This window comes from Carcharhinus amblyrhynchos, chromosome 16, assembly GCF_965287045.1.
Source record: "Carcharhinus amblyrhynchos chromosome 16, sCarAmb.v2.hapA, whole genome shotgun sequence".
In the NCBI taxonomy this organism is placed as follows: Eukaryota; Metazoa; Chordata; class Chondrichthyes; order Carcharhiniformes; family Carcharhinidae; genus Carcharhinus; species Carcharhinus amblyrhynchos.
This window is the reverse complement of record NC_137339.1, coordinates 25,234,119-25,250,644: the sequence shown is the minus strand read 5'-3', so window position 1 is coordinate 25,250,644 and position 16,526 is coordinate 25,234,119. Positions and strand designations below refer to the sequence as shown.

The 16,526-nt window shown below is 43.1% G+C and overlaps 1 protein-coding gene across 2 annotated transcripts in view; it reads right to left on the bottom strand.

The window, feature by feature from the left end:
• LOC145353904 (sodium/potassium-transporting ATPase subunit beta-1-interacting protein 3-like) overlaps positions 1-16,526 on the bottom strand; it is a 188,868-nt gene that overhangs the window by 98,884 nt on the left and 73,458 nt on the right. For both annotated transcript variants that reach the window (XM_080204874.1, XM_080204875.1), the window contains exon 3: positions 1,718-1,798. In XM_080204874.1, the coding sequence (XP_080061000.1) occupies positions 1,718-1,798 (81 nt within the window). The remainder of the gene's footprint in view (positions 1-1,717; positions 1,799-16,526) is intronic.

Here is a 16,526-nt window from a genome sequence, read left to right as displayed (position 1 = left end):
ATCTTGTAAATTGAGTCTGTGTCAATGTATGCCCTGTTTGTGAACACAACTCCTCACTCACCTGAAGAAGGAGCAACACTCCGAAGGCTTGTAGTACCAAATAAACCAGTTGGACTTTAACCTGGTGATGTGAGACTTCTTACTGTGCCCACCCCAGTTCAATGCCAGCGTCTCCACATCATAGTGGTTAATTGGCCAGCCAGTGCAAAATCAAGTTGCTGGGCCAGCCATCGCTGGAAGCACATTTTGCGCCCACTTCCATGCCAGCCCAGTGCGTGTGCCCGAGAAATGGAAAATTCAGGCCTTTGTCTGAAATTGCGACCAATGTCAAACTCAATACTATTTTGAGCTTAATGCCCAACCTCATTTTTGGACAAAGAGTAAGAGGCGAACTTTTATCACCTATTTCTGGATTAGATTTAAAACCTAATTTCAGAGGTCAAAGATAACACTCCAATCCCCCAGAAACCTCTAGTAATCTATTAACATCAAAATTCTGGGGACATTTATCTGATACTTGGAAATGTGATGAACTAAAAAAAAACAGCACAGTCAATCATTCTTACTGGATTTTCTGACATCTAGTTAGAATTCTACAAGCAATTTCTAATCCACGCACTGTTTTCACCAAGAAGCAATGAAGCTGAAGGCTATACGCATTCTTCTCCCACAAGCATTTATGAGAATATTACAAAGGTTAACATTTATTTTTCCATTCTATCAGGGCATCAATATAACTTGACTTCTTAATTGAATCATCATTTTGGTAATTTCCTGGATTCATCAAGGTCAAAGATAAAAGGTGCTGGGGGAGAAAACAGATCATTCAATTAATGCACCCGAGTGTCAGTATCAATCATCATCAAATCTGATATAGAATGATCTAAAGTAGGCAAACCACCATCTGCGCCATTCCCACAATGCACATTGAAGGTTCGTTTACCAATCCTATGCTAGCAGCATTCAAAAGCTGGTCAGAGCAGAGATTCTGCTACGTTGAATCCAGCCAGGATCCCCCTCAAACACAGCTCCTCACTGGGAGGGTACAAATCAGTGAACGTCAATTTCAATTCCCCCTCCTATACCAACCCATTTCAATTTCCCAGAAAAACCACGCTGATGGTTCTGCAAGTAAGTGAAATTATCTGAAATTCAGGCTGTGGGTATAAATGTGTCAGTGCAAGCGGCACAGTGGTTGGCACTGCTGCCTCACAGCTCCAGGGACCCAGGTTTGATTCCTGGCTTGGGTAACTGTCTGTGTGGAATCTGCACATTCTCCCCATGTCTGCATGGGTTTCCTCCAGGTGCTCCAGTTTCCTCCCATATGTCTGAAAGATGTGCTGGTTAGGTGCATTGGCCGTGCTGGAGTGTGGCTACTAGGGAATTTTCACAGTAACTTCATTGCAGAGTTAATATAAGCCTACTTGTGACACTAATAAATAAACTTTAAAACTTTAAACTTTAAACTAAATTCACTAGTGCCTGATTTGAGCTTATTGGGTCAAACCCAAGTTGAAAGGTGGAAAGGACAACACATTGTGCCAACCCACTACATTACTCAGCATTACCATTTGGAAATATTTTGCATTTAGGGGTCACCTTCTGTTACTGCCCAAACAACATGATCACTTCATTAGATTCCACAGGGTGCTTCAAGTTGTTAATGGGTAGCTACAACATTTAAATAAAACCAGCCTAGATATAACTAAACACCTACCTTTGAAAGACCTCCTACTTCCAAGTAGAAACAGATGATGAATACATTCCAGGTGACCCACAGTGCCGTCCAGACAGCATACTAGGGGGAAGAAAAGGACAAGTTTGAGGTGATGTTCACACACAAATTTATGAATGAACATCGCTGAATAAACTGGTCAGCTGTATTTAAAGACGTTAAAATAGTGATTATTCAGCTGCACACGGATGCTTAACTATCCCACACTATCTGAAAGGTATCAAGATAATTGCAATGTTAGAACTGCAATATTAAATTAGGTTTAAGTCAATACTGATATTGATCAGCCGGAATAGCAACATGGCTGAAAATTCATTTTAAACTACTGTAAAACTATTATGGAAAACATCACTCTCAACCATTATTAGAGCAATGTCTGCATTTTTATATTTTCATCAATCAAAGGCAGCCAAAAATAGATTTTAATTCCAAATACTCATAACATCATCCAATGATTTACAACTATGTTGCTATCTCGCTTCAAGATGATAGATGGGGCACTAATTACTAGTATAAATACTGTTACACTCTCTCTCTGTTGCACATTTTGTGCACTTTCTTTACACTTTTTCATTGTATCAGAAAGCCTGTACAAACACCATGAAGTGGAACTAATTATATTGGATGGAAATTATGATCTAGTATTGTTTTGGTCCACTATATGGTTATTTTGACAAAACACGACAAGATAAAATGCAGTAGAAAGGAAATTGATTTCAGCATTCGTAATGGCATAAAAGCATTGTCAATTATAATCTCTACCCATATGACTGTAATATGCTCTTTAGTTTATTTTGGAATTGATGCTACAAAGATAGTGTTATTATGGCTGGCATTGAAGTTTTGTGTTGATGTTAAGAACTGCATCAGATGCATCTATGTTTTTTCAATCTCAGCACAATATGCAAAAAGTAACAAGAAAATCAATGCAATTTTTTGCAGACGCAGTTGGTACTGAATGTTAAACAAAGTGGTTTGAAATACTTTCAAAAAAGGACAACTCTGGTGTGTGTGGGTTGTGGTGGGTGCTAGGTTAACACATTTAAATAGCATCGCTCACATTGTCAGGGTAACCCAAGCATTTTGTAACAAATTAATGACTTTTGAAATGTAGTTGCTGATTTTTTTTGAGTTATGGAGTACAAGTTCATTGCAAGATCCCATAAAAGCAGTGTGACAGAGGTCTAGTTATTACGTTTTAATGATTTTAGTTGATGAATATTGTTGACCAGAACAATGGGGAAACGCCCTTCTCTTAAAGCCCGCAGACAGGAACCAGATGAAGAACTCTTGGTGCTAGGCACATCTGGAAGTGCCTGAACTGCCACACAACGTTCCTCCAAACCTATGCAACTCTGACATATAAGTTGGAATTTTCCAGTCCCGGCAGCATCGGGCATTGTTGTGGGTGGGACAGGAAAATTTGGAGAGCAGCTGATTTTCAAAATGTTCCCATCTCACTGTTACAATCCCAGTTGCTGTTCCAACTGGACTGAGAATCTCCGACAATGGAACACTGGCTCAAACGACCGTAACTTACTTTTTTTTGAAAAACTTGAACGAACAGAGTCACAGGGCCGCCAATTAACAACGGGAAAAAAACACTCATTAAACAAGAAGTTTGACTATAATACAACACTCCTTCACCCCACCTATACCTTCACGAAGCAAAAGCTTATAGCAGAGTTTATTAAGATCCTGGATTTTCCAGCCGTGTTCGTCCCTAAACCGGAGAATTCCACCCGAGGTCAAAGAATAAAGAACAAAGAACAATACCACACAGGAACAGGCCCTTCGGCCCTCCAAGCCTGCACCAATCATGTGTTCCTAACTGGACCATCCATTTGTATCTCTCTATTTCCAGTCGGTTCATGTGGCCATTTAGATAAGTCTTAAATGATCCTAGTGTGTCTGCGTCAACCACCTTGCCTGACAGTGCATTCCAGGCCCCCACCACCCTCTGTGTGAAACATGCCTCCCGCATATCTGTATTGAACCTTGCCCCCCCTTACCTTGGGCTTGTGACCCCTTGTGTTTGTCATTTCTGACCTGGGAAAAAGCTTCCAAGTGTTCACCCTATCTACACCCTTCATAATTTTATAAACTTCTATTAGGTCACCCCTCAACCTCCGCCTTTCCAGGGAGAACAACCCTAGCTTACTCAATCTCACCTCACAGCTAATACCCTCCATACCAGGCAACATTGGACCTTCGCATGGTCCACCCACCCCCTCCCTCCCACAATTCCCGTGGCGAGCAGTATGGGAAAATTCTGCCTCTATGTTTTAACACAATGAAATGATTTGTCTTGTATATTTAGCAAGGTAATTAACCTGTGTGCTGTTCTATGGGTACCAATCTTAATTCATCATGTCATGACGGTATTATAAATCTTTAAAGAAGTTAAAAAGGCTTCCCAGTTGCAACGTGACAGTTTTTGTGGATTGAACCATTTTATCTCTCAAGAGGACATGAATACTTTATCTAATATTGAATGACTGTTGTCTCAGTCAGGAGTCAAATAAAACTCCAACAACACTTCCAATATAAAATTGCAAATTTGCCTTCTCACATCTAAAGGCTTTGGTTACTTAAAACACAAGTGGGAGAAGACTTCTGACTGTTCATTCAATCACCACAATCCCTCATTTGGGACCATGATGCAACACTGATGTGTCATGATATAGCAACCACCTTGGCTCCCTGCTAAAGATATAGCAGGGCATTCAAACTGCTTCTCAGAGACGCAGGTATATGAGAAACAATTACTATTTACCTTCAATTGAGGTAATTCTCCCAGCCCACTGCACTGTTCTAGCAGCACAATGGGCCGAGAGTCATCAGTGGAGGTCATTTATTGGGCTCCCCACTGGGCATAGCAGCCTCCGTGTGTCTCCAGGGTAATGTTTGTTAGAGCAATCAGCTCCATGCCGGAAATCGGCGTGGAGCTTATTTCCATATTTAAATCTGCATTTAAATATCAGGTCCGGGTTTGAAATCACCGGGCCCACAAGCATCTCCCCACCCTCCCCTCACCAGGAGTGGTTCACTCCAACGGGGTTTACCACTACTCCCCAGAGAACAGGTGGCAGACCTTTTGGAGGAAACAGAAGCCATGGATGACCCCTGGAGGTCAGGAGTTAGGGGATTGCCTCCTGGGCATTGCCAGCCTGGCATTGCCAGCATGGCCCTGTGGCAATGCCCAAGGGTACCTTGGCACAGCCCACTGGGTAACGGGCAAAGACCAAGGGGCGGGGCCTTTTGACATGGGGCCTAGAGGGGAGCGATCGCCAGGGGTGGGGGGTTCCTGCTGCCAATCTGCAAAAGGATGGTGGGCAGAGAGAGGGAAGGGGGTGATGGGGGCTGGCCATCCGGGGCAGGCTGGGTGGACATTGGTGCTGGCCTGGAGAGATCTGAAAAGCCAGCAATCAGAGGGTGTGGGTGTCTGAAGGCAGCAATGGGGAGTCGCAGGGCTGGCCAGTGATCGGGATGGCTAGCAGTCGGGAGGCCAGCAGCATGGGGCCACTATGCATGCGCCGATCTCCGCTCTGACAGTTCAGCGCATGTACAGTGGCCTGCTCAGCACTATGCTGCTGGCCTGTCCGGTGGGACTGGGCCTCACCCCTGATTTTCAGTGTGAATCTCCACAGTGTTCAGAGTGTGGGGGGATTCATTTTGAAAATTCACTGAAGAACCAGTGGGAGTTACTGTAATTTTTACACAAATTTGGCACTTAAATTTTTTTTTTGGGAGAATCGCCCCCATCTAGTTTTTGTGCGTGTGGTAGTGTAAGTGAGTGACACATCATGTTTTTATTACCCTCTGGGATAAATGTATGAGAAATAAACTAATCATCCTCCTTTTTAAAATACTAAAGCTTGTTGCTGTGTTATTTTAAGTGATTCAATTATCCCCAAGAGCAAAAAAATACAAATACATCCACGTACATATATTTTATCACAAGCAATAAAACATAGCAACTTAAAGTTGTCTGTGCCACTCAGTACTATCATTAGCCAAAATATTGTGTGATTTCAAGAAGAAATTAGATATAACCCTTGACACTAAAGGGATATGAGGAGAAGGCAAGATCAGGATGTTAGATCTGATGATCAGCCATGATCAAAATGAATGGTGAACAGGCACACAGGGCTGAATGACCTACTCTTTCTTCAATTTTCTATATTTCTATAAGATTACCACAATATTTTCTGAACTGATTATTATCGAAAAATATGTTGTGGATTTGAATAATTCTCTGATCTTATTTAACACTTCTCAACATTAATAATTTCCACCTCAGTTAAGCATTTGTTTGGTTCAGCCACCGAATTAGAAACTTTGTTGCTTCAAGACTCACTGTGGAACTGAGCACAAAATCTAAGCTTGCATTGGATTGTGAGAGGCGCCATTCCTTCAGATTCAATGTTAAACCAAGTTTACAGTCAGGAGGAGGAGAAAAAAATCCCAAATCTGCACTTTATACAGATAAGCATTGGGTGTCCCTTTCTGTCCTGGCCAACATTCTTCCCTCAATCAACTTTATTCAGAAAAAAATATCTTAACCTGACAATTAATCTGATGTGTTGATTGTGGGATATTGCTACACACAGCTGGTTACCGTTTTTGATCCCGGAAAATTCTCTGCCCTTTAATTGATTGGCTGTGAAGTGGTTTCAAATGTGAGGATGTGTAGCACTATCATTTAGAAAATTATACCTCAAGGGCTACTTAACTGAGAGCTTTTCTTTTAACAGGATGTTATTGTGCACAGGTCTTGTGTGTCAGAAAGTGTTTTGATTTTATGTATTCTGACAGAAATTCATCACTGTTTGTTATTTTCTCATCTTCTTGATTCCCTGCTCACTCTAGTGAAAGTGCATATACTGGCACTCATGCACAATGCAGCCATTGATTTAAATGCATGTTAGTGGATGTAGTATATCCAAAGCAAATGTACAAACTATTTCATCCTGAAACTACACTTGCCATCTTATTTGTCATGAAACCATTAGTTTATGACGATCTTTATTGTGTGTGTTTGATATTGTCATTAGTTTGAAATGTTTTTACACTAATTATAACATAGGGGATGGTAGCAACCAACAATTATTTGAGGCCCACTAAAAGGCGCCTTACGCTATTCACTTTGAGGTTCAAAGTCCAACAGGTGGAATTTTCCATTCTGGAGAATAAGTCCTGCGAAGGATAGGAAAGTCAGTCCGATTCCCACTGGGTTGGAGTGTGATTTTCTGCTTCTCAGCTCATTAATTATGCATCCGCAAGGAATATCATAGTGGGATGGGCAGGGGATCAATGGTCCCACTATGACCTCATGGGTCGAAGGTCTTGGTGCCATACTTAAGCTGCACCTGGAAGGGCATTCACTCAGTAGAGGTCAGGTTTGTGTTGTGAGGGAATCAATGGCGTCCAATAAAAACCAAACCCTCAACAACATTTTGCAGCAAAGCCTCCCTAAGGATTCATTACAGGCTGTCCAGAAAAGGTGAAAGATCCCCTTTCTGTGGGTTGGGAGTAGAAGGTCCTTCCACCTAACTACACTAACCGGGAGGTGGTCACCATGAGTTTAGTACCTGAAGCAAACAAAAAAAAGGACCACCCTGTAACGCCACAAAAGATGAATGTTCTCTGCTGCTTCTCCAGGGTAATTGAAACTTCTGCTCACTTCAAACTCACACTCTCATTAGAGCATCAGACAGTCTGAAGGTTAGACCCCAATATCATGCATGACCAACAGATAGGACATCAACACTGAAAATGTGCCAGCCACTTTAAGCTCAATATCTCATGTAAGGTCCAGCACAAACAAATCCCTCACTGAGGAGGGCTCATCAAGCATTGCTCTTTAATCCATAGTGCACACAGTCAATCCATCCATCTTTATGCAGGATTAAGACAGAGAGATCTCACATAATGAAAGGCCCCAAAATTGAGGGCCCTCTTGCCATTCAAGGAATGGGCAAAAGAGCTGGTTGGAGAAGGAGGTGAAATAGGCTTCCCCAAACAAGGCAATGAGGACACACCCAGTATAGATCAACAATGTGTGGACAATGACTGTGAGTGATTTACAATGAACCTGCCAAGTTAACTGTAACTCTGTATTCTGAACACCAGCAAGTCAAAGAGAAGAGCATCCTTGATAGAAGACTCAGCCTCAGCCCCAAGACCACCTCCACGGAGAAAGCAAACCTATCCTCAGATGAAAATCTATCATGTATTCACTTGCACTCTCCAGGAGCACGGGTGCATACACTTCAGTGAGGACTTAGTTTTAGAGTAGGCTTGGGATTCGACATATAACACAGTGGAAAAATTCACAATTCCAATTGTATAGCATTTTTCATGCAATTGGAATGCCAGAAGCCTTCAACAATTCAGCACTCCCTCATTATTGTACTAAAATATCAATTTTAGATTTTGTTGAGTCTCAAGGGGGTGACTTAAACTCACAACCTCCTATCTCCAAAGCAAGAGACAAGGCTGACCTCATAATAGTGTAATAACTCCACTGAGGTGAAAGTCCCATCACCAAGTTACTTTATTTACACCATACATCTACACACAGCCAGGTCTCCAATTGCTCCCTGCTGGATGCAGGCTGGGAGTCTGACAGACCTGCTTTAAATAGGGAGCATGAGGCTCCCTGGTTTAATCATCAATTAAGACTCATCAGGTAGTTCTTTTCATGGGCCAAACGAGTAAAAAGAACTCAAATTAACTGAGGGACAAATTAAGAGGGGCAGACTCCCAAAAAGGAAGGGGGGGAACGGCCCAAACAGAAACCAAAGTCAAAAGGAAACTTAAAACATCAAATTAAAATGTGATTATCGGGTTCAATAATACACCCCAGCTCCTGCAGTGCCCAGCAGGCACAGAGGATGTCAACTGTGCCCATGGATACCACATGCTCCCTCTTTAGGGACACCTGGCCACAAATATAGCCGTGGTAGAGGGGCAGATAGTTAGGATGGATGACCCCGTCGATCGCCCACTGCCTGGGCCTAACTTATGACTCATCTCGCCAGGCCTAGGGGCATGTTCACAAGGAGGTCATTCTCCTGACCTGCTGGGACTCATCAGGTAGTCCATACTCTAGCAAGCCAGCCTCATTAACCTGGCTGAAGTCATTACAAATGGTAAATAATTGTTTATTAAATTGCAGTAGTTATCAATGAGTTAATAATATTACTTTGTCTAAAAACTGTGATCTGCAAAGACAATTCGAGGTGGTTATGTATCATATATTTGGATTGGACATAGTCAGATGGATCATCCAAGTTCAGTGCTCAGTGAAGTGTGGGTAACTGTAAGAACTATTCAACTTGAATTCTGACAAAAAACCTCTAATTTTTGCTGATTTTCTCTTTTTATTTCCCTTCCCTCTCTTGGAGGTGCTGACTCTTACTTGTACTGAACATGTTGGTAATGACAGCTTCTTCAACGAGCTGGCCACTCTTTATAAGTAAGCAGCATACGGTGGTGACTCCTAACACTCAGTAGGTTACTTGACCATGGGGGCCATCACAACGAAGACTGATTCCATTCTCACTCAACAGCAGACCTCCCGGTGACGGTCACTGGTGTTATAATGTAACCAATGAGAACATGCTGACCCAGTAGACAATGTAACCAATGGCAAAATGATGCGAGGGTCAGCTGACCCAGTATAAATAGAAGGTAGATGGGGATAGTGTGAAGCTTGTGTAGCCCAGAGCATGGCTTGAGTGTTGATTAATAAAGTTTCTTTGTTAAATCTTTTTCTTTGATTTATTTTCTAAAGCAAAGTTTATCTCTTTTATTGCTTTCAAATGAACATCCTTATTTCCAGACAAACAACTGGAACAGCAACTAGGAGCAGAAGTGAGTGCCGATTACTGTCTTTCTCCAGAGAGCAACAGTGGCTCCTCTCCAGGAGTATTTCTACAACCAGGGTTTTCCTATTGCTTTCTTCACTGTCCCAGAGGAAAGTCCTGAGAAAATCTGATGCCTCTCAGTCTCTCTTATTTGTTATAGAATTGATGACAGTCACGACTCCGGCAGTTCAAGGTCATTTCAAGTACCTCCCCTGTTTGTGATACACCTTGTTCTTTTCTGTTCTTTGCTGCACTGTGTTCCCACCAAGAACGTGCTGTGAAATCTACCTCAGCTCTTTATCTGTATAGCAGGAGAATCTGGTAATTCTACTCACCGAGAATAAATTTCAGCAACATTGCAAGACATAAAAAGAGGGAGAGAGAGTGTGCTCCTCTGTTGATCCAACGGAAAGAGTGTGACATTTAAGTGTTTGGTACCTCCTGATATGCTCCCACTGGGTGAAATAATGTACGAGAAGCTCATTATCACATCTGAGATTAGAGGTGTTCAGCTTGGGGAATTTCACTTTAACGTGGATAGAATAACCTTGCATAATAATTCATCAGGATTCCGTAGAATTACTAAGAACTACATAGCATACATAGCGTAGAAACAATTTTCATGGCCTAACTGGCCCATGAAAACATTTACGTTCCACACTCAAGCCTCCTCCCATCCTACATCTATCAGCAAACCTTTCTATTCCTTTCTCCTTCATTTCATAGAATCCCTACAGGGCAGAAGGAGGCCATTCAGCCCATCAAGTCTACACCCAATCACAATCCCACCTAGGCCCTGTAACCCTACATATTTACCCTGCTAACCCCCTTGATACTAGGGTCAATTTAGCATAGCCAATCCACCTACCCCGCACATCTTTGGACTGTGGGAGGAAACTGGAGCACCTGGAGGAAACCCACGCAGACACGGGGAGAACATGCAAACTGCACACCTGAGGCCAGAATTGAACCCAGGTAAAAGCAAATTACTGCGGATGCTGGAATCTGAGACCAAAGAGAAAATGCTGTAAAATCACAGCAGGTTTGGTAGTATCTGTAAAGGGAGAAAAGAGCTGATGTTTCAAGTCCAGATGACCCATTGTCCCTGGCGCTGTGAGGTAGCAGTGCTTATCCTTAGCTGTCCTCCCAGTCAATGCTATTTGCTTCTGCTACAAGCTACACCACATAGTAGGGAGTTCTAAATGTCCACCGGTCTCCAGTAAAGAGGTTTCCTCCAAATTCCCCACTAGGTTTCTTGGTCACTATCTTTTTTTGATGCTCTCTGGCTTTGCTTTTCCCTGATGTGGAGATGTCGGCATTGGGCTGGGATAAGCACAGTAAGAAGTCTCACAACACCGGGTTAAAGTCCAACAGCTTTATTTGGTAGCACAAGGCACAAACTTTCGAAGTGCTGCCCTTTCATCAGGTGAATGGGAATCCTATTCACAAACGGGGCATATAAAGACACAAACTCAATTTACAAAATAATGGTTGGAATGTGAGTCTTTACAGATAATCAAGTCTTAAAAAAGATCTTCTCTGGAGCCTTCAACTTGTCATCGATGAAGACGAACATCTCACCAAGGCCAACCCCAAATCCCCACTTCTTGCCTTCAAACAACCGCACAGCCTCAAACAGGCCATTGCCTGCAGCTAACTACCCAGCCTTCAGGAGAACCATGACCATGACACAACACAACTCTGCCACAGCAAGCTCTGCAAGACATGCTGGATCATGGACACGGATGCCATCATCTCATGTGAGAACACCATCCACCAGGTACACAGTACATACACTTGCAACTCTGCCAACGTTGTCTACCTGATACTCTGCAGGAAAGGATGTCCTGAGGCATGGTACATTGGGGAGACCATGCAGACGCTACAACAACAGATGAATGAACACCACTCGACAATCGCCAGGCGAGAGTGTTCTCCTCCTATTGGGGAACACTTCAGCGATCACGGGCACTCGGCCTCTGATCTTTTGGTAGGTGTTCTCCAAGGCGGCCTTCACGACACACAACAACACAGAGTCGCTGAGCAGAGACTGATAGCCGAGTTCCGCACACATGAGGATGGCCTCAACCGGGATCTTGGGTTCATGTCACACTATCTGTAACCCCCACGACTTGCCTGAGATTGCAAAATCTCATTAACTGTCCTGGCTGGAGACAACACACATCTCCTTAACCCTCTCTCCATTCACGTTGTCTGTACCTTTAAGACTCGATTACTGTAATGACTCGCATAATTTTGTAATTGAGTTTGTGATTAAATGCCCTGTTTGTGAACAGAACTGCCACTCACCTGATGAAGGCGCAGGGCTCTGAAAGCTTGTGGCTTGTACTACCAAATTGGACTTTAACCTGGAGTTGTGAGGCTTCTTACTTTGCTTTTTCCCACATGCAGAAACACAGGATTGATATTTCTGGAGGAGGTGGACATGTCTACTATAGAAACCTCCTTTGAAAGGGCTCCATTTCCCAAATTCTCGTATCATGATGCAGTCAGACCCCACACCTCTGGAGACATTTGGAGGCAAGCACTGAAGCATGCTGGTTGGAAGGCTTGCCTCAGTTTGCTGGATTTTGACCCAAATGTATAAGGGCTGTTTGGCACACTAGATTTCATCCCTCACCCATCCTACTCCCCTAATCCCCCAGGCCACCTCTATGCCCGGTCATACCTGCCACATCATCTCCATGCCGTACCCCTCCCACCCCCAACATGCCCCATCCCAATTTCTCTCCATATCACCAAGACCATCCATGCTCCCTCATATTCTCCTTGACCCCTCCATACCTTCATGGCCCTCCCATTCACCACCAATGATCCCTCCACCCCACCGCCCCCCCCTCCATAGCCACTCACCTGGTATGCACAATGGCAGACCTCAGCAGCCATGTATACATGAGTAAATGGAAACTTCTCACAATCTAATAGAGCCCTCACTCATACACACTTAATACTGAAAAGGACTACCCTTGACAGCATGATGCTGAGTCTATTGCATTCACTGCTCCCAATGTGGTCTCCATATTGGGGACGCTATTTGCAGATTGGATGACTGCTTTGTGAAACACGTTTGCTCAATCCACAATCATGATCCCAACTTTCCTGTTGCTTGCCATTTAACTCAACACCTTGCTCTCATGCCCACGTGTCTGTCCTTGTCTTGCTTCAATGCTCCAGAGAAGCCCATTGCAAGCCAGAGGAACAGCAAATCATCTTCCAGTTGAGCAACCCTTGGCACTCAACGTTGAGTTCAGCAACTTTAGATTTTGACTGTTCTGCTCCGTCTTAAACCCCCTTTTCTAATAGCTCATACATGTGTTGTCTCAATATCATATTGGATAATGGAAATGAATTGGCTAAATATTTCCTAGAGGTGAAATTAAGGGGTGGTCAGATTGAAGTTCTTAAAACAATGAAGGGAACTGACAGAGTACATAGGGAACTATTTCCAGCTATTTGGGGAAACTTGAAACAAAGCACACATAATAAGAACTAAGCATTATAGAAGTTAATTTATAATGTGGAAGGAACTACCTATCAGAGCAGTGGAAGCAGATTCAATAATAAATTTCTATAGCAAGGGGGCAGTTTGTAAGGCAATGGGAAAAGTGTAGATTAATTAGGAACATGGAAACAGAAGTTGGCATTTTAGTTCTTCAAACCTGTTTTGCTATTCAGTGAGATCATGGCTGATCTGCAACTTAACTCCATGCATCCACTTTAATATCTTTCTTCACAAAAAATCTCAGATTTAAAATGAACAATTGCCCCAGCATCAATTGCTATTTGCAATTAGAAGTATTTCCCAATTTCATTCCTGCAAGGTCTGGCCCTAATTTTTCACCTATGGGTAAAAAATGTTACAGGGGCAAGTTTCTCTCTAAAGGGGGAAAGGGGGTGCGAGGGGCATCTGCCATTGCCTACCCCTCGTATATTAAGCCCTAAGTTCTAATTGTGGATTCCCCAATCAGCGGGAATTGTTTCCTTCTATCTGTCCTAGCTATTCCCCTAAATATCTAGAATACAGCCCAGATTTTACAGGATCACTCCTCATGAATAAATATGACTAGTTGATGCCACAACACGGACTCTTGTGAGACACCACTCGTCATTTCCTGTCAGTTAGAGTAATTGCCATTTATCCCAACTCTCCGTCTCCAGCCGCTGAAGCCAATTTCCCAACCAGGTCAACAATATACCTTCAAATCTCTAAGATTCAACTTTAGTTAACAGTGTCTTACGAGGGACTTTATCAAAGGCATTCTGTAAGTGCATATAACAATATTAATCGACATTCTCCTGTCATTACTTTTTCAAAAAATTCACTTAGGTTTGTCGCACACGATCGACTGGATAGCTTTACTCAAAAAGTGCAGTCAAATTGCCTTGTTCCAAACGATAATATTGAGTGATTCTATGTTATGATTCTATGAATGCAGAAAAAGGGCAGAATCTAATGGTCTTAGAATATGAGCGCGAGAGGCTAGAGTTTCCGAATCACCACGTCGCTTTCAATATGCCCTTCTGGGAGATATTCCAGGAGGACTCCCAGTAAGGAGAGCAGAAACCAGTGGTATTTCACAAGGATCCATATTGGGGGCATCAGCTATTCACCATATTTACTAATGATTTAGATGAGTAGATAGAAATCCACATATCCAAGTTTGCCAGTGACACAAAGATGAATACCATTGTAACCAGTATGGCTGGAAAAGATAAAGATAGTTTAAGTTAATGGGTCAAACTGTGATCAGTGGATTCAATACAAGTAAATATGAGATCAACCATGGCAAAGAAATCAAAGACCCTTCAGCCTTAGAGCTGCTGCCACTCCCAGTGCCAGAGATGCGCAATGCCCCTACAGGATGGAGAGCCCCCAAGGAGCCTTCTGAAGAGATTTTCAATTTCATGAAATACATGGTAGCCACACTCACAGGTCACAACAGGAAGATCCCAACAAAGTCCTCAGTCAGCCCACAAATGGGCAGCTAATAGGTGGCATGGTGGCACAGTGGTTAGCACTGGGTTCTGGACCTGGGTTCAATTCTGGCCTTAGGTCACTGCCTGTGCAGAGTCTGCTCATTCTTCCCGTGTCTATGTGGGTTTCCGGCATGTGCTCCGTTTTCCTCCCACATTCCAAAGAAGTGTGGATTAGGTTGACTGGCCACGCTAAATTGACCCTTGTGACAGGGGGATTAGCAGGGTAAATATGTGGTTTACTGGAATAGGGCCTGGATGGGATTGTGGTCAGTGCGGGCTTGATGGGCCAAATGGCCTCTTTCTGCACTGTCGGGATTCTATGATTCTAATTTTCCAATTCAGGGCTACCGTCCATTGCCAATGAAGTCCCACCTCCGGGAAGGTCACCCAGAAGCAGGAATATGTTGGACTGTGGTCCTGACAGCAAGGATTTTCTTCCCGATCCTGCTGTTAGGCCTGCCTTACTTCAGACAAATAGTTGTAAAAATGTGTAGTTTGCGAAACAGCAAGATTCTTTCAGTAATCCTTTCTGGTCCCTTCCTCATTCCCCATTTAACAGCAAAATGGTCCAGAAAACAACTGGCCCATTTCCATCATTTAACTGCTGCTCTGCGCAATCCTTGTTTCTGATGCACCATTAGCCCATTCACCTGGTGGGTGGAAGGTTGCAGCTAAAAATAACAATCCCAGGATTAAGAGACAGATGGGAATATTCTCAAAAAGCTTTAGTAACTCACTAAACCCTGAACAACACATCAACAGCTTTACATTTCAGGTTTAGCAGAGTCCTCTATTAAGGTTCTGAGTCCTCTCAGCTTGGTACTTAGTAATAGTAAAACGCTGCTATTTTTATCTTCTAGCTATTCCTCTTGCTGTTCTGCTTTGTTGAAGTAAAGAATTTAAAAAATTAGCGAAGGGTCTCCATTATATTTTCTGACTTTCCCTGTGCGCCATCTTGAGCCAGTTTTAGCCACCAGTGGGCTCAAAATACTACGAAAGTCGGGAAACATGATTCATGCCAGTGACATGGTTCCCGATTTTCCACACACCTCACTGATGACCTAACTAGGTTCCTGCTCAGGAAGGTCAGGAACTGCATTTTAAATACATTATAAGATCATTAGCAAGCCTTCCCCGCAGATAAAAAGCAACTGGTCATTCTTCTGATCACATGTGGACCATTGTCATTTGCCATTATTCACAACTTAACTTCCCCAGAAGCACCAGATACCAAAATATTATGACCCTAAGCCACCTCTGATCCTGAGAAGGAATCAGTTTTACTCGACAATCCGGGAGACAGGGGAGTCTATGACGCATTTCTAAACAAGGTTGCTATGACTGGCAGAAGTTTGTGAATTTGGATTAATGCTTAATGAGATGCTAAGAGATTATTTGGTATGCAGGCAGTAGCCTGTGGGCAGTAGCCCAACTGGGCTGCAAACAGGAGCAACAGAACAGGCGCTACAGCTAACCTTATCATTGGAAAATGCGGCAAAAATGAGTTGCAAGATATCCCGATGGTAGTGGACACCCACTTGAGCTTTGGCGATTACATTGTCTCTCTCAGGGAGGATCCAGGTCCAGCGCTGAAAAGTTGCAAGAGACCCATGAGGCACATGAACCGCTGAAATTCCTCAGTCTTAGACGGACTAGGGTGCAATGACTTCATTGAGGCACAGGAGATTGGAATCTTGGAGTATGAACTCTCTGATTGAGGTCATAATTGCATGCCTAATCAGGGAGCCTCACCCATATATATATAAATGGGAGTGACAGGGTTTCTGGCACTCCAAATTCTGACTGCATATTGTTATCTCAGTAAATATCCAGGTACAAGAGTTCAAATCTCACCACAGCAGCTGGAGAATTGGAATTCAATGAATTAAGTAAATTTGCAATAAAAAGCTAATACAGTA